Source organism: Bos mutus, chromosome 8 (genome assembly GCF_027580195.1).
Source record: "Bos mutus isolate GX-2022 chromosome 8, NWIPB_WYAK_1.1, whole genome shotgun sequence".
Lineage (NCBI taxonomy): Eukaryota > Metazoa > Chordata > Mammalia > Artiodactyla > Bovidae > Bos > Bos mutus.
The window spans coordinates 51,161,666-51,182,037 of record NC_091624.1 but is presented as its reverse complement, the minus strand read 5'-3'; the positions used below and the strand labels follow the sequence as shown (position 1 = coordinate 51,182,037).

The 20,372-nt window shown below is 50.7% G+C and overlaps 1 protein-coding gene across 1 annotated transcript in view; it reads right to left on the bottom strand.

Annotated features, from left to right (window-relative positions):
• PAX5 (paired box 5) overlaps positions 1–1,611 on the bottom strand; it is a 180,517-nt gene extending 178,906 nt beyond the window's left edge. The window contains exon 1 of the mRNA XM_070375639.1: positions 510–1,611. Within this exon, the coding sequence (XP_070231740.1) occupies positions 510–552 (43 nt within the window). The 5' untranslated portion in view covers positions 553–1,611. The remainder of the gene's footprint in view (positions 1–509) is intronic.
• Between the last annotated feature and the right edge of the window lie 18,761 nt (positions 1,612–20,372).

The following is a 20,372-nucleotide window of genomic DNA, read 5'->3' as shown; positions in this document are numbered from 1 at the left end:
TGTTCTCGCTTAGCTCGCAACCTCTTCCTCCAGACATACAAGCCCAGAGGCACTGCTGGGGCCCCACTTTCTCTCCAAGCCCCAGTCTTGCTCAGCCCTACGGGTGAAAAAGGCGCCATCGGGTGTAGGGTGCGGGGCGCTGAGACTCAGAGTGACCTCTCCCTACAACTTCATGCCCTCCAACTGGCCCGGCCCAAAGCTCTCTCCAGGTCCGAGTCCCGATTCTCCCGGCACACTGCGATGTTGCTGCCTGAGCCCCGGAAAAGATGCAACTGGCTGCGTACACTACCGGTTGCTGGAGGCGGGATTCCCGGTGCCAGGTGCTCCTGGCCGGGTCGACCACGCGCTTTGCTCCACATCCCCTGCCTGGGAGCCTCGCACTTTACAAACTTGACAGCGCGGCCACAGAAGTCCTGGGTCCTCCCATCCTTAGTACCTGCCCCGCGGTCTGGAACCACCAACCCTATCCCGGCGGGAGAGTGAGAGAAGCGAGCTCGCCGCCTACTTACTATGCATGGATGCAAACGGGTCGTGCTTACAGTGTATTTCCATCGGGGCGCTCCAGACTGCAGGCCGGCCCACGCTGCCGCCTCCCGGCGCCAAGGGGCTGCCCAGCGAGGCTACGGAGCCGCGCCGCCAGGCCGGGAACTGTGCGAGCTGGGTTCAGAAAACACTGCTGGAGCTTCGGAGCCTCTCTCAGAACCGCTCTGCCGGAGATCGCCGAGATCTGCGCCTAGAGGCGGGAAACGGCGCTAGTGCAGTCCGGCCCGGAGCTGTTCACCCAACTCCCGGTGGCTTCCCTCCCGGGCTGGCTCAGGCGGCGGCTCCGCACCCGGCCCGGGGTAGCTACGACTAAAGCACCCGCAGCTTCGGGGGCATAGTTCAGGGGCCCGCCTCCGGGACCGCCTGGAGCCCCCCCGCCCGGCCGCCGGTAGGAGCGGCTCTAAGGAGGCCTGTGGGACACACAGCCCTTGACTTCACTCGGGGCGCAGCGAGGCCCGCGGGCGGCCAGGCTGGTTCCGCGGCTTCGCTGCCTCTGGAGTCTCTTCTCGATCCCTCTGTCTCCACCGGATCCTTTCTCTCTCTGCTGCGTTGAGTCTCTGGGCTCGGACGTGCCGCTTCAGCTTCTCTCCTCTCGGCTCTCCGACGTCTCCGACGAAGTTGCAAAGAACTTCCTCTCTGGCGGCGCTGGGGTCCGGGCGGGTTCTGAGACGCTTACGCCACTGACGCTGGGGCCAAGACTCCGGAGTCCCCGGGAGCCTGCAGCCCTCACACCCTGGGACCCAACGCTTTCAAAGTTCCCGCGGGCCCGGCTGCTCCCTCATCGCCGGGACCACGAATGGGGACAACAGCAACAGTCTCGTCCTCGTCGGAGTATTTGTCTCGCACCCACCAACTCTTCGAGCTTCCGCCGCTTTCTCTCGGGGGTGGGGTGGGGGGGTGGTCTGGTTCGAACGTCTTTCAGTTGCCTCTTCCGGGACGGCCGCCGCGCCTACCCCAGGCGTAGAGCGAGGGACAGAGAAGAGACCGAGAGGTTCCCTAGACCAAAGCCGCCGGGACTGCCGGTGCTGAGACGCAGCCTCTGTCGGCTTTGACTGCCAGCGCTGCTGCCACCACCTCCGCCTTCGGCGCTAGCCCTCCGCCTGCTCGGCGCGCAGAGTGCGCCACCGCGCCGCCCCGGAGCCGCTTTCAGGACCCGCTGCGTGTGGACAGCGCCGCCCGGGGCTCAGCCTCCCTCCGGGCGGGGGCGGGGCGGGGGCTAATCTGCCAATCACGCTTCATCAAACCAATCAGAGCAGTGGCAGCCGGCTCTGACCCGAGACACCACCCCATTGGCTGAGCAACCGGCGGGCTCCGCCTGATTAGCCGATACCTGGGCAATGGGAGAGAATGGAGGGCGGGGCCCAGGCGGCGGCGCCACGTTCATTGACAAACGCGCGGGGCGAAGGCCTAGCGGAGTGCAAATTGGGGGAAGGGGACGGGGATCCACACAGCGCCAGGAGAGTCCCGCAGCAGATCCGGCGGGAGCCTGACCTCCCAGCCGCAGCACTGGGACCCTAAAATGCCCTGAGGGATTGAGGGCAGCCTAGGCGAGGATGGCGGGTGGGGAGCGTGGTTGGGGAAACAGTCTCCAGAAAACACGCGCGCGTGCACAAACACACACACACAACGGATGTTGGAGGAAAACAAGGAGCTCAGTAGAGATCTAACTTTCAATCTAAGCACCATCAGACTTGCAATGGAAACGTAGCTTGTGCACATCTGCTCCGCTCTGACCTCAGTTTCCTCGTCTGTAAAATAAGAGTTGTCCTGCTGCTGCAGCTGCTGCTGCTGCTAAGTCGCTTCAGTCGTGTTCGACTCTGTGCGACCCCATAGACGGCAGCCCGCCAGGCTCCCCCGTCCCTGGGATTCTCCAGGCAAGAACACTGGAGTGGGTTGCCATTTCCCTCTCCTACCTAGTTTTTAATGAAGGCTCTCCTTCCAGTGGAAACATTTCATAATTTTATCAAGCGCCGCTGACGCTGCTGCCTCATCGTCCACCCTCCTCCCCTGCTCTAACTGAAGAACTCTCAATTCTGAGCTAACCATACAGAGAGACATGAGGTTGGGGGAACATCTCACAATCCTTTAAAGTTAGTAACCAGGATGCTCTTTTGCGGGGGGTGGGGGGGTGTCCATCTGGGGCTTTGGACAACGTAGTCCAAGCACTGAGCCCCGAGTCTCTCTTTCCAGCCTCAGACAGGAGTTGCCAGATGCTTTGGGGGCTAATGATGCGCCCAGCTGAAGACTTCTGTCTGCACGGGCAAATCTGCCTCCGCAGCAAGACCTGAATAAACCCTATCCCGTCCAGTGCTAATGAGAGTCTCTGGAGCGGGTGGGTGGGCGAATAGGCGTATTCAGTCTGCAAGGGCCATGCAGAGGCGCGCTAAACGTGTTATTACACTGTAGCTTTCAGTTGTCGAGAAAACCCGACTTTTCCTCTCCTGGGGAAGTGCTTGTCGTTTTTAAGACAAAAATGGGTGGATTTCTAGCAGACCTTTTTTGGTCCAGAAAGGCAAGGTTTTTGACCAGCAAGAATCAGTTTCCCAGGAGTGTGAGGCCCTGGGACCACAGGCAAAGGAACTGGACTTTGAAATGGAAGCATGTGATAGCCATTCTTCACCCAGGAGGCAACAGTTCTGTGTGTGCCTACGTTTGCTGGCACCCAGGACAGGAAGAGTAACTGAAGACTCCCCTTGCCCAGCAGCTCGTGGGAGTTGATCCAAGACCCACTATTTCAAATTCACAAGCAATGATCTTCTAATATTACACATAAATCCACTGAAACAAGGGCTCTGAGATGTCTGCTCTGGATCTGGACTTGTAAGGAAGACAGAGCACCAGTTGACCCTGGGAGGACTCCCAGGACATTCTTTATTTCAGTTACCCTTCTCTCTGCTGTTGCTGCTAAGTCGCTTCAGTCGTGTCTGATTCTGTGCGACCCCATAGACGGCAGCCCACCAGGCTCCCCCGCCCCTGGGATTCTCCAGGCAAGAACACTGGAGTGGGTTGCCATTTCCTTCTCCAATGCAGGAAAGTGAAAAGTGAAAGTGAAGTCACTCAGTCGTGTCTGACTCTTCACAACCCCATGGACTGCAGCCTACCAGGCTCCTCTGTTCATGGGATTTTCTAGGCAAGAGTACTGGAGTGGGGTGCCATCACCCTTCTCTCTACCTCTGTCCAATTTCTCACACTCAGAACCAGATCAGCCCTCAGAACCATCTTCTGTTCCTGTCCCAGATCCAGCTGCTCCTGAAGGGTAGATAAGTTTCCAGTAGTGACACTGTCCCCAACCCCTCCAGGGCACAGCTGCAGAAAACAGACCCAGGAAATCCTCTGGGAGCCCAGGAGGCTGCTGTAGGCACTGGGGTGGGGCAACATTATCTCTTCTTTGTCCGGAACCCAGCCTGTCCTGATCTTCCACCACACCCTCCTCGCCTAGGAGCTGGAAGATCAAAACTACACAGAGAAACCAGGATTGAGTTAGGGTTCCCGAGTTCACTCCACCCGGTGGCGCTTGATGGATCAAAAGTGGACTAAGAATTCGACACGGCAGTTCTGCCCGCCGCACCACCCCCCCCCCCCGCCACCAGAGAGGCGGGAGTATGGGAAAGCCCTGAGGGAAGCAGTCAGAGACACCTCCACTTCCAGCTCTGCTCTATTTCAGGCCTAGAAACTCAGATTCTGAAGTCTTACAGCTCAAAGGGCCGTGAGGCTATGTCTTCCCCATTTTATAGATATGAAACCTGAGGCCAAGACAAGAGGCTACTTGTCCAAGGTCACATAGCATGTCCAGGATAGAGGAAAGGCTGTGAACCAGAAACCTCTTTCTCAGAAGGGTTTCTCCAGAGCCACTCTTGGCATGTGGAGAGTTGTTTTTTGGGGGGGCAGGGGGTGGTGGAGGAGGAGGGAACCCAGATAGGATATGTCAATACAAACCGGTTTTCCTTCTGATACCAGGCAGCTTGGACTGAATCTCCCCCCAAAGCACTGCCAGGGTTGAATAGAACCACATATTAATATATCACTCAAACAGGAATGGGTCAGATTTCCATTTTGCACAGAAGGCTTTTGGGCTTCTGGACGGTGTTGGGCAACCTAACCTGGGCTGCAAAAGCAGCCCACTTTCCACCTTGTGGTGCACAGCGGGGAGGGCGTGTACCTCCGGATAGGAGATTATTCACAGCCGCCTGAGTGGGCCAGCATCCCTGATCTTCTAACACCAAGAGGCACCATCAGATATCCTGGCCCCCTAACCCAGCCTTATAGTCCACCAAATGGTGGCCCAGAAAAGTTACTTGACTATCCTGGGATAACACAGCAATTCCAGCACCGCTCCTAGTCCTGCCTCCAAAAGCTTTCCCAGCTCACAAGTCTGGGTCTAGGAGAGACAAGTTATCAGGGAGCTGGTCTCTAAGCTGCTGTGCTGAATGCGGTAGGGCGTTGCTGTATGCAACGGCCTTGTAGTTTCATTCCCCAGGCACGACTTAGGGCCAGGCCCTATACTAAGCGAAGGAGGCAGGAGATGGGGAAAGGAAAACTTCCAGAAAGAAATTTAATTTGTGTAAATCGAATTGCCTTTGAAAGTTTTGCTATTGAAAGAAAGCCCATTCAGAAAAATGTTTGAGAAACCACCTTCAGAGGAACATCCACCTCAGTCTCCATACACAAACCTGACTGTACCCGGAACACTCTTCCTCCCCACCTCTCTTCTGCTTTCTCCTGGGCCACCCAGTTGTGCCTGTGGGTTGGGGCTGCTATAGCACTCACTGGGCCTAAGATCGACTCCTGCAGCCCAAGTCCAGCCCATCTCCCTGTTCCTATTTTGGGTAAAGCGAGGCCTACAGGGCTCATATTGGTTGCTCAATTCCAGAAAGCCAGAGATGCCTGAGCAATGCTATCCTAACTTGGTGGGTCCCTTCTAATCCTCATTTTAAAAGCATCAAAGAGAGAAAGCAACTGACCCTAAGTTACACAGCAAGTTGGTTCAGAGCCATTTCCTGCATGATTCCTTTCTCCTGGATCAGAGGTCTACTCTGCCTGGCCCAAGTCTGTTTGTAAGAATGGTTGAAGTGGGAGAAAAAGGGGAGAATTAAATCATATTTTTCAAAAACTATGTAAAGTGCCTTTGTCAGGTTTTATCATTACCACCATACCTCAAAGGCCAAGAATTCTGGGACTACCTTTATTTATCCCAAAGGTGCTTCCTGCTCAGCTTCCTCATGTGTCTGAAAAGAATCCCTGAGATGAGATCTTTCAAGGTTCTGAAAGATGAAGATCCATGGGTAGAGGGTATTATCCCACCAGGCTCATTCCAGAGCTAGGGGAATTGATGCCAAGGTCCACGAATGCAGTGTTCAGCCTACCCTGCTCTCCCTGGTCTTGGGATTCTTTAACCCCCGCCTCAGCTAACTTGCCTAATTGTCATTTTTCTCCATGGGCGGGGGGTGGGGGGCGCATGGGGCTCTATTGCCTTTTCAAGCAAGAATAAGAGGTTTAAGGGCGGAAGAATTATCTTCTAGTCCTACTCCTTCCATACTTCCTTCTGTGTGATCTCAAATAAGTCCCTGCCCCTTTCTGGACCTCAGTTTTCCCTTTTTTGGTACCACAAGGAAGAGGCTAGACAAGAATATGCCTAAGTGGCTCCTTGTTCAGGTAGGATCTCACCAGATCTTGGACTTAAGCTAGAAGACCAGATATGCCTTCCCCATCGTTCAGATGGGGAAAGTGAGGTTGAGTGAAGGCATGGAATACAGTTCTGAAGGACGTAAAGGGCCATCAAGCGACCCATAAAAAGCCTTGAAGTTGGGAGGAAGAGACACCCAAGCAAAAATCTCCAAACTAGACCTGGACGCCCCCAACCTGGGCAGTTTCTCAGCTATCTTTTATTCCCCACCCGTGCTGCGGGCCAGAGCAGACAGGTGCAAGTGTAGTGTTACCTGAGATATCATCCTTTCCCAGGCAGGGCCCTCATCCAACCGAAAGGTGAAGAGGGGCGTGGCTCCCCAGATTTTTAAACTGGCCAGGCCTGCGGTCCCCAGCCCCACCCAGGCCTGTCTTGAAGAGGAAGGAAATGCTTTATTGATTAAACGATTATTCAGGCGATTGAACTAATCAAAGAGCCCATCGACCGCCATGAATTACAGTCTTTGTAGACAGCTTGTCTAGAGAGGCAGCCAGGCCAGCCACACAGACCCTCTCGAGCATCCTCTCAGGCTTTTGACCCACTCCCAACACATGCACACCCCCCAGTCCCCAGTGCAGATGCTTCTGGAGTCTCACCTCCTAAGGGAGTAGTGGGGAGAGTTGGGGTGGAGCAAAGGGGGTTTCCAGGTTCCCTTTCCTGTGCCGTCACCCTGGGGAACCTTCTTCATTTCCCTGCCTCTTAGATTTCTGCCCTCACTTCTCTTCAGTCATGATTTTGGAAACACATATGAGCCTAGGGAATTGTTCTGGGTTTCCAGATACAAGTTCACCCCCCACCTCCCGCCTTTTTGACCCGTACTTAGGGAAGGTGGAGGTAGGGACTCAGAAGCACAGGGATATGGGGAATGGAGTTCTGTCAGGGCCAGAAGTGTGTTTGGATGGGGGTTTAGCACTTTTGGCCTAATGAGTGAAAGAGGCACCCGTACCTGGCTTTTACCTCAGGGCAGACAGGAGCTTCCTGCAGCCTGCCACTTCCTCTCCGACATAAACACCCACTGCTACCCACTGCCTGGAACTGTGGGAGGCACACCAGGCTCTGTGCTAGAAAGGCCTGCCTGTGCATATACAGGTTCAGAGCTGGGTGCCCCAGTTAGACACACAGGTCATACCTACTTTCACTCTTTTCCTGGCACCCACAAGATAAAACCTGAGCATGTGTGTGTGCATGCGGACATGCACACACACACCCCAGTGTCAGAGGCTCATCTAGGTAAGAGTTAAGGCAGGCTGGGGATCCCTAGAAAAGTCACAACTAGCTTATAGGTAGGCTGCCTCCTCTCATCTGCCAGGGTTGTGCCTGCAACAGAAGACCCTTTTGTATAAATGGTAGGCTCAATAGTACCTAAAGAGTGAAGCAGTGTACCCACACATTGAAGGGCTGCACACCTCTACTCCTGTTCTCGCAACAGAACGGAACCTGAGCCTGACTGATGGCAGGCTTAGTACAACAGACCCCCACAGGTCCCAGATCTATCTTTGTGTCTAGAGGCAGGCACTTTTGTATACATTGGTATATGCCCAGTGAACAGCGGCTGACATCCAAAAATGGAGGCGTTAGTGTAACCATCTTATTCTCACTTCCAGAATCACTTGAATTGTGACAGGTGAACACAGACCCTCAAAGGAGTAGATGTACAGACACTCAGCAAAATTTTACACAAATATAGCCACACATAGACATACATTTTGGATACTCAAAAGAACAGTACCCAGGAACAGCAACTCATAAACAAATACTAACAGATTCATGAATATAAATACACACACACACATGCACATAGATTCAACACACACACTTCCTCTACATACACATATATGTACATATGTACATATATATATATATAAAGGGACACACAAATTGTCATTGTCACTCAGGCACATTCTGAGCCCCTATGTAAACACACAGACCCAAATTTTCAGACCCCCTGATATCCATCCACATGAAACTTCAGAAAGAGAGAAAAACACACGCAAACTCACAAGCACTTGAACTGAATCAGAAGTGTGTGAACAGATTGTTGAAGAGAAACGTGCCGCAGACAGACGCGCAGTCAAAATCCTTGCGAAAATGAGGCGCACCCCCTCCCCCAGGGCCGAAGTGTTTGAGGACCAGCGCCCCGCTGGGTCTCTTGAGTTAGCAAGCCTAGAGCGCGTATCGCGGTCCTACCTGTCCTGCCGGTCCGAGGAGTCGGGTAATTTTTCTCTAAATCCATTTTGATTTTTCAGAACTTGATGTAATGGACAGGGAAAAAAAGTTTCCACTTTTTTGTGCTTTTTTTTTTTTTTTTTTTTGGTGTCAGGGGCCGCTCACAGGTCGGAATAATTCAAGCCTTCCGCTCCCCCGCCGAGCTGGGGTAGCTGATCACTGAGCTGAAACTAAACGTTTTAGGTGGAAAAAAAGCGTCCGAAGGCACCGTGAAATGATTAAGGAACTAAAGAGCTTCTCGCCATGTGAGATCATGTCCTGTTCTCGCCAACATCACAAGATGTCCCCAGACACGCCGCGCCCCCAGCGTGCCACCCCGCACTGCAGGCCCCGAACTGGGAAAGGGTGTCCGTGTTCTTCGGCCCTGCCTGCTCAGCGGGCCAGACGGGGCGGGCCGGGTCGGGCCGGAGCAATGCAGGAGGCCGGGAGAGCAGCAGTACCGCCGCCGTGCCGCCCTGGACTTTTATAGGGGGTTGGTGGGGGAGGGAAGGAAGGCTTCAACAGAGCCGGGCGCTAGCCTGCACTCTAACGGCAAGAGGCCGACCATAGGCGAGTCGGGAGCCCTGGCCTCGCGGCCGCAACTTCTACAAATCTCTGAGTCTGGGTGTCGTGGCCCTCTGTTCGGTGCGCGAGGCCGGTGACCCCTTTAGGTGCAAACCCCGCCATGTAAGAGGGTTCAGGCCACGTTTTTGTTTTTTAAGAAATTAGCCACCCTCCCAAGTAGGTGCAATTTGGAAAGGCTTTAGAGGCAAGCAGTGTTGCCAGGCAGAGAGAGGCGTCCCAGTTTCCTCAGAGTCACCCCTAGGGCGGCGCCCGCACCCCAGAGTTCTCAGCCACTTCATTCCCACCCAATCTGCAGCTGTAATACTATTGCTGAGTCTAGGGCAGAGCCAGAACCCCCAAAACACCCCACTACACACCCTGTCCCATCCTGGACGGGAGCACAGACGGTAAGCTGTGAAATGTTGGAGATAAAATCCGGGCCTCCTCTTGGGAGAACCGGCGCTGAGCAGAACCAACTCAGGAGGTCCTGAGGGTTGTCGGGAGTTCCGGACATCTTACCCCGGCCCATAAGTGGAATCCCCTTGCCCTCCAGCCCCGAGCCGTTGCGGTGTCCCGGAGCCCCAAGACTTGATTTCATAGGGGACATCAGCCCGAGAGACCGGGCAGAGGTTTGGCATGTTCAGCCCGCTCTCTTCTGCCCGGGCTCAAGACTTCCCTCCCCTTTCTAGTCCCAGTCCCGAGTCCAGCTGCTTGGCTTGGCCACTGGAAGCCCGTGGGGCCCCGCTGCGGGGTGGTCACAGGGGCAAGGTTCTCTGCGGGCGGGGGAGAGATCCGCAGGAGGACTCTTGGCCCGCCGGACAATGCAGTTTCCAAAAGTGAGTCGTCCTCAGAGAGAGTGTTGTTTGTTTTTTGGAGGGGGTGGTCACGAGGATGGGCCGCAACCTAGGGGGAAGAGCCCGGAGCTCGAGAAAAGGGGGGCGGGGGGCGCGGGAACCGGACATTACTTATCCACTGAGCCGATTTCGCCACAATCGGAAACGTGGCTGTGGATTCCCCGGCGGCCCCCTCCCCCACCCCCATCCCCCAAGTAGTCTGCGCAGTCCCCCTGCGCCGCCTCTTCCTGCAGCCTACGGGTACGGGTCGCTGCCCCAGAGACTAGATTTTTGGGCACCTCCGAGCGCTGGACTCTCCCTCGGCAACCGGGCCCAGGCCCTGCTTCCCGCCCTCCCGCCTAGCCCGCGCCGGGAGGCTGAGCCGGGAGGAGCGGCCTTCTGCGCATGGAGATCTAAAGCCCTCCCGGAATTGACATCTCACCCTGGGCTGGGCACGGGAGTTGTTTGGGTTGTTGTTGTTGTTTTTCTATTTATAAGGTTTGTTTTGGTTTTGTTTGTTTTCTTTTCATTATCTGAGAGTCTTTTGTTGCTGGTGTTTTGTGTGTTGGTTTTTCGTGGATTTCATTTTAGCGGGTTTTGCGCTGTGAATCTTGGTCTTTGGGGTGGATTTTGTTTTCTGTCTTGTGTTTTGATTTTTGTGTGCGTATTGTACTTTGTCCTTGTAGGCTGTCATTGTGTGTCGTTTGAAAGGCTGTTCATTCTGCGCGGTGTTTTGATTTTTTTTTTTTTTTATTTTGTACTAGTGGGGGTCGTTTGTGTGTTCTGCGTTAGGTGAATTTGGTGTTTGTATGTGTTTCGTTTTCTTCGATTTTGATTTTGTTTTTATGTGCAGTGCGTTTAATGAAGGTTTTGGCTTATGTTTTCGTATGTTGGCTTCAGTTTTTGTGTTTGTGGGATGCTTTGGTGAGTATTGCGTGTGTGTTTAGCTTTGTGGGGGGTTTTGGATTAGGGAGGGGACACTGGTCACTACTTGATTCCTGTCCTCATCCAGGAAGGGCAGAGGATTAAGCCAAGCACCAAGAGCCTTGGATTCGTGGTGCTCGGCAATACCTGACCCCGGCACCACCGCGCTGTACTCTGAGCGCTCCAGACCAACGCGGAACAAATGTGCGTTCCCGAGGGGGCGCCCGCCCTCACTGGTAACCTCGCCGGTCGTGTGGCACCAGTGCCCAGAATAATTCACAGCCCCCCCCCCCCCACTTGGGGTACCCAGGCCCAATCGCCATCCCCTTGCCCACCCTATCCGTTGTTGATCGACCTCCCCTTGTGCCTGGCCAGCCTGCTTCGGACCTCCGGGACACTCGCGGCGTTGGACCGAAGGCCGCTCCCTGCCGCGGAGAAGGTGGCGAATCTCTTCGGGGGACCCGGAATTGACGCTGCGGCCCTAGATATACTGGACAAGGGGCTACGGATGCTCCGACTCTAGGCGCATATCGGCATCTGGGCCCCCGAAAAATCCCCGATCTCACTTGCCCGTAGCCCTAGAATCCTAGAAACCCCACTCCGCTCAGCTTTCGGTTTGGAGAACTTGCCCCAGTTCACCATCGACACACAAATCCACACTCAAATATACACATACTCAGCTAGAGAGCGAGCGAGCCCGCGCCTCGGTAGCAGCGGCCTGCGTGGCAGAATCAGTGCTGGCACCATCTCAAGGGGAAGCCAAACTGTAGTGACCGGAAATGTCCCAAGGACAGAATAAGGATTTTTGTTTGTTTGTTTTTTGTTTTTATTTCCACGTCGCCGGAACTTCTTCAACCTCGATACACCTGGATTTGTTTAATGCTACACCGGGGAGAAAAGGAGAGGCACATTTAGAGAGGCAGACCGGCGAGGAAGTGCGGGGAGAATCTATAGAGAAAGAAATCTGGAGAGGGAGAGACAAGACTGTGCGGAAAGATAGATTGGAGACCCAGGAAAGGGGTTGGTGCGGAGAGTCCTCCAAGGCCCCCCGCGCGCACTGGCATTCCGTGAGAGGGAGAAAGCAGAAACCGAGAACAGAGAGTGACAGGAAAAGAGTCGCAGAAGAGGTTGGCCTAGGCACACAGCGAACTTCCCTCCAGCTAAAACGCTGCATCCCAGGGACTGGGAGGCCGACGTCGGGAGGCGAGGAGTCTAGGCTCTGCTCTGCGGCCAGAAACACCCAAGACTCCAGGGTTTGTGGAGCCAAGACTGAGGCTCGATTTCCGGCCCTGCGCCACCCCGAGACCCGCAGCCCGGACTCCAGGAAAGGTTGGCCCACCGCGGTCAGCCGATGGGCCTCTCTCTGCGCGAGCCCTGGGAGCAGCCGCGGGGAACGACTCCGGCCCTGTGGCTCTGGGCTGGAGCCTACCCTGAGGGCGGGTGGGAATCGACAACCAGCCTAGAAGCTAGGAAGAGGCCCCGCCCTAAAGCTGGGGGCCCAGTTCTGGGAGCGGCTGAGGCCACTGCGGAACTCGCGGGATTCGGGGTCCGTGCAGCGCGCACGTGGCACCGCACCTTCCGCAGGAGGCGCCGCTGATACCCAGCCCCGCCCCGCTACGTTTGCTGGGTCTGGATGGTGTCAGGATTGAGAGTGGACGCTAAATCCCGACGAGTAGGTTCCGTACGGCCTAAACTTGGGGCTTGCCCAGGGGCGGCGCCCGGGTGAATAGGGGCGCCTCTTCACTAGCAACTAACTCCCCGGCCGCAGAGCGCAAAAAACGCGCAGCGCAGGCCAGCCGCCGATGCTGGTTTTCCAGCGGTGCCCGCGGTGCAAAAGGGCTGAAGAATAGTTTGGGTTGAAGCACCCATTCCTACTGGCATTGGGGTACTCTGCACAAAAAGGGCTTCGAACTCTGGCTGCTGGTTCGCTGGGACACCATGTGCTAGCGGCTTGCCACCCAGAAACACAGGCGTAGTGCTAGAAAACCCGATTGGGGCTGTCTTTAGGGAATCTGAGGCTCATAGTGGGTTATTGCTATTCTTGCTTTACCTTACTGTCGTTCTTTCTTTAATTAGAAGTGTTATTGAGAGAAGCCTCAAACAGCGCAGACTCGGGTTATTTGAATGGGTTCATTTCAACTGAAATCGACTCAGTTCAGTTCCACGACTGGTTTCCAGCGCACAGGTACACATGGCAGACGTCAAGTGAATGCTGTGTACAGGGACGCGATTTGAGGGCAACTCTTGGAGAATTCTGAGATAAAATTCACTATCCTGTGATTACATTCACAATTATATGAATATGGAAAACAGGGAGTCAGTTGCATTTAAATTTTGCCAACAAGTCCCAGCAACCCTCTAGTATTACCTAAGAACCCAAAACGGGGCACTGAAAAGATTTACTGGCACTCTGATTATTTCAGATTGAAAACAGTGTAAATCAGTTTATTTCTTCTTATATATCCTTTTAAATTTAACAATACCATTTGTAAGTAATAAAATCATATTTTGCCAAAGAAAATTTATATGTAGGATGTTTTACTTCTACCAATATTTATACGATGAACTGTTAGCTTTCCCCACCCCCTTTTTCTTCTGCTGTTTCTCCGTGTAATGTAATGTGAGCTTTAAATATTCATGCCCCAACCCGGACTTGCATTTATTTAATATGTTTTAAACTAATAACATTTTAATGTGATATAATTTGATTCCATGAAGTACAGGAACATAAAGGAGCCTACTTCACAAGCGATTTTGAGTGCGTGCACGGGTTAAACGATTCTTAGAGTTTTTGGACACAGATCAGAATGTTAAATGGAGGTGAAGAGCCCCTGTAAGTAGGTGCTTTAATGTTCTTGCTTGCTTCATTCTCCATTTTTCTGTAATAACTTCAGAGCTGTGACAGAGGATCACAGCAAGAGTGGGGTGTTTTCCCTGGAGCCTGTAGGGTGACCTTGCAAATTGCCAAGTGAGTACTTGTGGTAGGTTTTGGACTGATTTTTATATTTCTTTTGAGGGGATGTTGTATGGAGAAGAAAGCGGACGGCAGGATAAAAAGTCTGGATTTAAGAGCATGCCTGAAATAAAACTGTGTGCTCTAGAATTCTTTCAGATTTGCTGCTGATTACCTGTTTTTAACAAATTGACTAGTTATTTGTTGGCAGCTTCCTCCAGGACTCAACCCAGAATAAGATGGGGGAAAGGAGCTAGGCTTAGGTCCAAAGGGGCTTTGAAGTGAGCAGGATAGCCAGTCCATTGTCTAGCAACCTCCAGAGACACTTCCCAAAAGTGCTTATATTCTCTTTTACTTTGTATTTGAGGTGGGAGCCAAACCTTCAACACTGAATGCCAGTCGACTAAAAAATTGTCAGCAATAAGAAAAATTAAAGATGTCCCCTAATTTATTTTCAGGCAGATGAAAGTCATTTGGCATATCAAGTTGGTATGAGGAGCTTATGAACATAGAATAGAATGAGAAAGTTGTTTTCCCCCTTAATCATGAAAATATTTCTAGTGGCAAATCATGATGCTGTATTCTTGGTATTCACAAAAGTGTCTACACATCACACAAGAAAACTAACAATCCACTATTAGTAGTGAAGAATCCAAAATGGAGCATTGAAAAGATTGGGGGTCTAGGACAAACTATTCATATGAAAAGAATCATACTAAATTATTTATACTAAAATGCTGCTAAAATTTCAATGAAAGCAATTTTTAGGACAAGTGTTGGTAATTTTCTGGCGACATCTGTATAAATTCTCCCAGAAAAAAATTAAGTAACATATATCCAGATTTTGTATTATCAGCATATGTTTATATATATAATAGTTATAATATATATATAATATGGGGGGCTTCTTTTGTGCATAGGCAGATAGAGAATTCAAAGATGGGCTTCCTGTTAGGTACAAATTCTGAAAAATAAGGTGTGAGATAGAACCAGCTTGGTGAACTGAAAGGGGGGCAATTTTTATCCTAGTTTGGTATTGCAGTTGGTGTCTCATGTCTCATGCAATTTGCATGTAGACTCCTGTACCCCATGAAGTGACAAAAGAGAATTAGGCAGGGATGGAAACCTGCGGTGTCGCCAGGCGGTGCCTCAAAGCACTCCTTTGGACACACGTTCCTGGTGGTGGGGAGTTTGCTGCCTCTAAACCAAGCCTGACCTTTTGTCTTTTGACCTCTGATGCATGAAATTAGGTGGCAAAAGAAAATGTGAAGAAAAGGATACAAAAACATGGAAAAACAGCCCTCTTTGACAATAGTCATTGTATTAGATCATAGAGGAGCTGCCCTACTCAGCCCGAAGTGCTTGTTTGTAAGGCTTCGGGTCTTCCTGGCCACTGGTGTTCCTGTTCTCCTTTGTGGGAGATCTGCATTTGTTGGGGGAGGGATTAAGCACTCTTTTTAATTAAGCTTGGAGCTGGGTTTTGTCCCAGGTCCAAAGCCTGTCTAGCAAATGCTTGGTTCCTCTATTTCCCCCTGAGGCCCTCAGTGCAGGCCCAGTGCCCAGGCTGTACCAGCCAGGACAGCTTTTGGAGACCCAGAGGAAAGCTCTGTCCCTCAAGCCCTTTTGGCCACCCAAGAGGGAGCTGTTTCCAGCCAGCACAGTGGTTGCTGGGGGCAGGGGTTGGGGGTGGGTGTTGGGGGTAGCAGCATGCTTCCAGGTCCAGAAGGGCCACACACTCCAAGTGGATAGCCCTCCACTCTCTCTCCTAATGCATATGGGAGAATTTGATGCCTAAGGTCCTGGGGTGCCCTGTCCCCTCAATCTTAGGGGCCAATACAGTGCCCTCTACTGTCAGGAGTGCCAGAAAGGAGGGTTAGAATGCGTACAGAGGTGCCCTCTGGGAGTCTCTAGGCAGTGACGCCAGGAAGCAGTGCCCAATCCTGTCAAGAGCCCCAACATGATGTCACTTGAGCCCCAGATCCTGTCCAGAGAGGAGACAGACCTCTACGTAAACTGTAAGAGTGTGTGGATGGATGTCACCAAAGGGGACTGTGGGAAATCCCATCAGGGTGGTCAAACCAGACTCTGGAAAGGGGGAGGCCAGAGGAGACCCTGCTGGGGACGTGACCTCTGTGAGTGTTGAAGGGTGAGTAGGACTTTGCTAGATACATATATTAAGTTCCCTACATACAGACAGACCTTCAAGTTGCACGAATGTGCCCAGCTGTGCTACTGTACTACTGTACTTTTCAAGATACTGTACTGTAAGATTAAAAATGTTTTCTTTATTATTTGTTTGTTTACTATGCATTATTTGTGTGAAAATTATTATCAACCTGTTCTAGTACAGTCCTTCATAGCTGATTGTATAGCGGATAGTTGGGGACTTAGGCTAACTTTGTTGGCCTTACAAACAAACTGGACTTAGGAAAGCGTTCTCAGAATGGAACTCATTCAAATGTAGGAGACGTACTGTAATGACACAGGAAGCATAATTAATGTCCCCATTTTGCAGGTGAGACTGCTGGAGAGCAACATATTGTGCTGGCCAGTAAGTTTGGGTTTTTCCAAACTCTGTAACAGAAAAACCTGAACAAGCTTTTTTGCCAACCCAATGTATGTCAAATACTATGAGAAGAGCTGGTTTTCCTGGTGGTTCATTGGTAAAGAATCCACCTGCCAATTCAGGAAATCCAGGTTCGGTTTGGAAAAGGAAATGACAACCCACTCCAGTATTCTTGCCTGGAAATCCAATGGATAGAGGAGCCTGGCAGGCTACAGTCCACACGGTTGTAAAGAGTCGGACACGACTTAGGGATGAAACAACGATGGAAACCACATGAGAAGAGTTGACTAAGGGCTCAGGGGTGATAGGAATGGTAAATGATTCTGAGGGGAGGAATTCACAGTGAAGTGTGGGGAGTGGGGCAAAGACGCTGAGTAAGGTGGGCAAGCCTCTGCCACACCTTCCCTGAGACTGTCAGATTCTCTCCTTCCCATATGGAGTGGACCTATCAAAGGAAGAGATAGGAGAAAGGCTCTAGGACCAAGAAGAGAAACACAGGAAAGCCTAATTTCTATCAGTTTTCCATGTTTTGCCCTGGGAAAATCTACAGCATTCATTAAAAAACAAAAAACAGCCTGGAAAAAGAAAATAAAACAAACAAAATCCCACATCAGCCTGGTATGTTCCTCATGCATCTTAGGAAATGAAGCTCCAGCTGGTGGTTACCCCTCACTGCTCAGGCCACACAGCCCTGATCTCTCTCCTGTCTGTGGCCCTGTGTGTCTGAGATGGAATGCTGTGTCCAGTTCTCACAGTCAGGGCTCTACCTCTGGGACCCCAGCTCTTCTGGCAGTAAGTCACTCAGTTCCCTGATGACAGTAGCTTCTAAACTTCAGTGTGAAAGGAGTCATGTGCAGATCTTTGGGCCCCAACTCCAGAGAGCCTGATTTAGTGGTATGGGACTGAGCTTCAGACTGACTCAGGAAACACAGTCCCCAAGGAGAGCAATCTTAAGATTTGCAGTTGGCACCCACAGGAACATCTGAATTTCCTTCTGATCTCTGCAAGACTCTCTTTCCTGTTGAGCCCTTCTGGTTAAGCACAGGTCACTGCTGCCTGCTTCTGTGGGCTGCTGCATCTGCCTTATACACTCCATGAGTGAACATAGCAAGCTCTCAGTGGGCCCCACACTATGCCTTTGTCACACTATTGTAGCAGTTTGCCCTTTTACTTTCTGTCCTGATAACAGGAACAGTGTCAAATGCTCATTTGTGAGTCAGGAGTGAATGAATGTGGTGAAGGGGAAATCCTCTGTGGACTGGGCCTCTGTGTTCCATAAGTCTAGGTCCTGCTATACCATATCCTAACAGTATGGCTTTACCTCTGTCCCTCAGTTTGTTACCCTATTAATCTCCCCATTGGGAGATTAATTGCCATTCACTCAGTCTACTTCTCAGGTCTGTTGTGAAGAAACTGGGCACTTGTTTCATGAAGTATTATTACAATGGGTTTAGATTCCCCAAGGCTGTTCAAAGAAAATGTTTTTTGGTTGGCTAAATATATTTCTCCTTTGGTAGAGGAGTGGATGGCCCAGTATTTGACAGGAGTGATGAGTGAAGGTTTGTATAGGAAGAAGCCGACAGTACTCATGTGTTGAAAAATTGTGCAGTTCTTTTCGAAGTATCCTTTACTGGCACTTCAAGAGAGAAAGCAAAGAACAAAAAATTCAACTCAAGCACATCTGAGAGCCATAGGTTAACAGCTGTCATGAAATTGCTGCTAAATTTCTGAAAAGACAGTGTTGGATGTAGAATTTCTGGGGGGATAAAAAACACAGCTGGGTGGAACTGAAAAGGGAAGAAAACCTTAGATTCTAGATGGAAAATGAAAAGACATAATCCAGTCAATAATACATTAGTGAGGTGAACTCTACTGTACACACACACACACACACACATATTCACATACGTATCTTATGCTTTATAGAAAAAATTTCATTCTGTGGGAAAGAAAATTCAGAAAAGATGAGACATAAGTCATGCATTCTATCTGATTCTCCACTAACCCCTAACCCCAGGAGTCCTCCAGTGGGCATTCTTTTCACAGAGAAGCCAAAAAAGGCCAGAACCTGTAAGATGGTACAACTAGGAGTTTATCAATTAATATATTATTAATTAAGTAATAAATTAGTAAATAATTCATTAATTGCACAGGGAATTGGGGTAGTGAGCCACATTACATTGTATGAGTTGTATTTAGTCTGGCTTCTCTCAGTTCAGTTGCTCAGTCGTGTCCGACTCTTTGTGACCCCATGAATTGTAGCACCCCAGGCCTCTCTGTCCATCACCAACTCCCGGAGTTCACTCAACCTCACGTCCATCGAGTCAGTGATGCCATCTAGCCATCTCATCCTCTGTCGTCCCCTTCTCCTCCTGTCCCCAATCCCTCCCAGCATCAGGGTCTTTTCCAATGAGTCAACTCTTCACATGAGGTGGTCAAAGTATTGGAGTTTCAGCTTTAGCATCATTTCTTCCAAAGAACACCCAGGACTGATCTCCTTTAGAATGGACTGGTTGGATCTCCTTGCAGTCCAAGGGACTCTCAAGAGTCTTCTCCAACACCACAGTTCAAAAGCATCAATTCTTTGGCGCTCAGCCTTCTTCACAGTCCAACTCTCACATCCATACATGACCACTGGAAAAACCATAGCCTTGACTAGACGGACCTTTGTTGACAAAGTAATGTCTCTGCTTTTCAATATGCCATCTAGGTTGGTCATAACCCTCCTTCCAAGGAGTAAGCGTCTTTTAATTTCATGGCTGCAGTCACCATCTGCCGTGATTTTGGAGCCCCAAAAAATAAAGTCTGACACTGTTTCCACTGTTTCCCTATCTATTTCCCATGAAGTGATGGGACCAGATGCCATGATCTTCGTTTTCTGAATGTTGAGTTTTAAGCTAACTTTTTCACTCTCCTCTTTCACTTTCATCAAGAGGTGTTTTAGTTCCTCTTCACTTTCTGCCATAAAGGTGGTGTCATCTGCATATCTGAGGTTATTGATATTTCTCCCGGCAATCTTGATTCCAGCTTGTGCTTCTTCCAGCCCAGCATTTCTCATGATGTACTCTGCATAGAAGTTAAATAAGCAGGGTGACAATATACAGCCTTGACATACTCCTTTCTCAATTTGGAACCAGTCTGTTGTTCCATGTCCAGTTCTAACTGTTGCTTCCTGACCTGCATATAGGTTTCTCAAGAGGCAGGTCAGGTGGTCTGATATTCCCATTTCTTTCAGAATTTTCCACAGTTTATTGTGATCCACACAGTCAAAGGCTTTGGCATAGTCAATAAAGCAGAAATAGATGTTTTTCTGGAACTCTCTTGCTTTTTCGATGATCCAGTGGATGTTGGCAATTTGATTTCTGGTTCCTCTGCCTTTTCTAAAACCAGCTTGAACATCTGGAAGTTCACAGTTCACATATTGCTGAAGCTTGGCTTGGAGAATTTTGAGCATTACTTTCCTAGCGTGTGAGATCAGTGCAATTGTGCAGTAATTTGAGCGTTCTTCCTCTCTATAGCACCCCAGTAAATAATCATTGAGCCTGAGCTTGAATAGCTCCAGGGACAGTGAGATTACTAGCCCCTTTTGAAACTGGTATTAATGGAATGGCTGCCAGGAAGTCCTTTCCTTCATTGAACATGCAGTGGCCTCCATGCAGCATCTGTCCACTGGTCCTAGTTCTGCCCTTTTGTCCTCTGGTCCTAGTCGTGGCCCTCAGGAAAGAACAAACAAGGTGGTATAAACTTTTCTTGGAAAATATCTGCTTAGACAGTGCAGGGTGTTAGGGAGAGGGTTTCAATGTCTCTTCTATGTGACTGGACAAGTAATCCCAGCTAGAAGTGGTGGTCTTGGGATGTCATCTGGGGTAAGTATATTCAGGAGTTAAGCAAGAGTGGGATTATGGACCTGAAAGTCTAATCTGCAGAACATTCTGGAATCCCATTCCCATAGCTGTGTTCCCATTGACTACAGATTCCACCCAAGTCTGTCTTTAAAAGGACAGTGTTACAACCACCACTATGAAAGCACTGTTCCTGTGATAGCCCTGGAAGACCATTGAATCCAGCAGCTTGCCCCTGTTTGACAGGTGGAAGCATTAA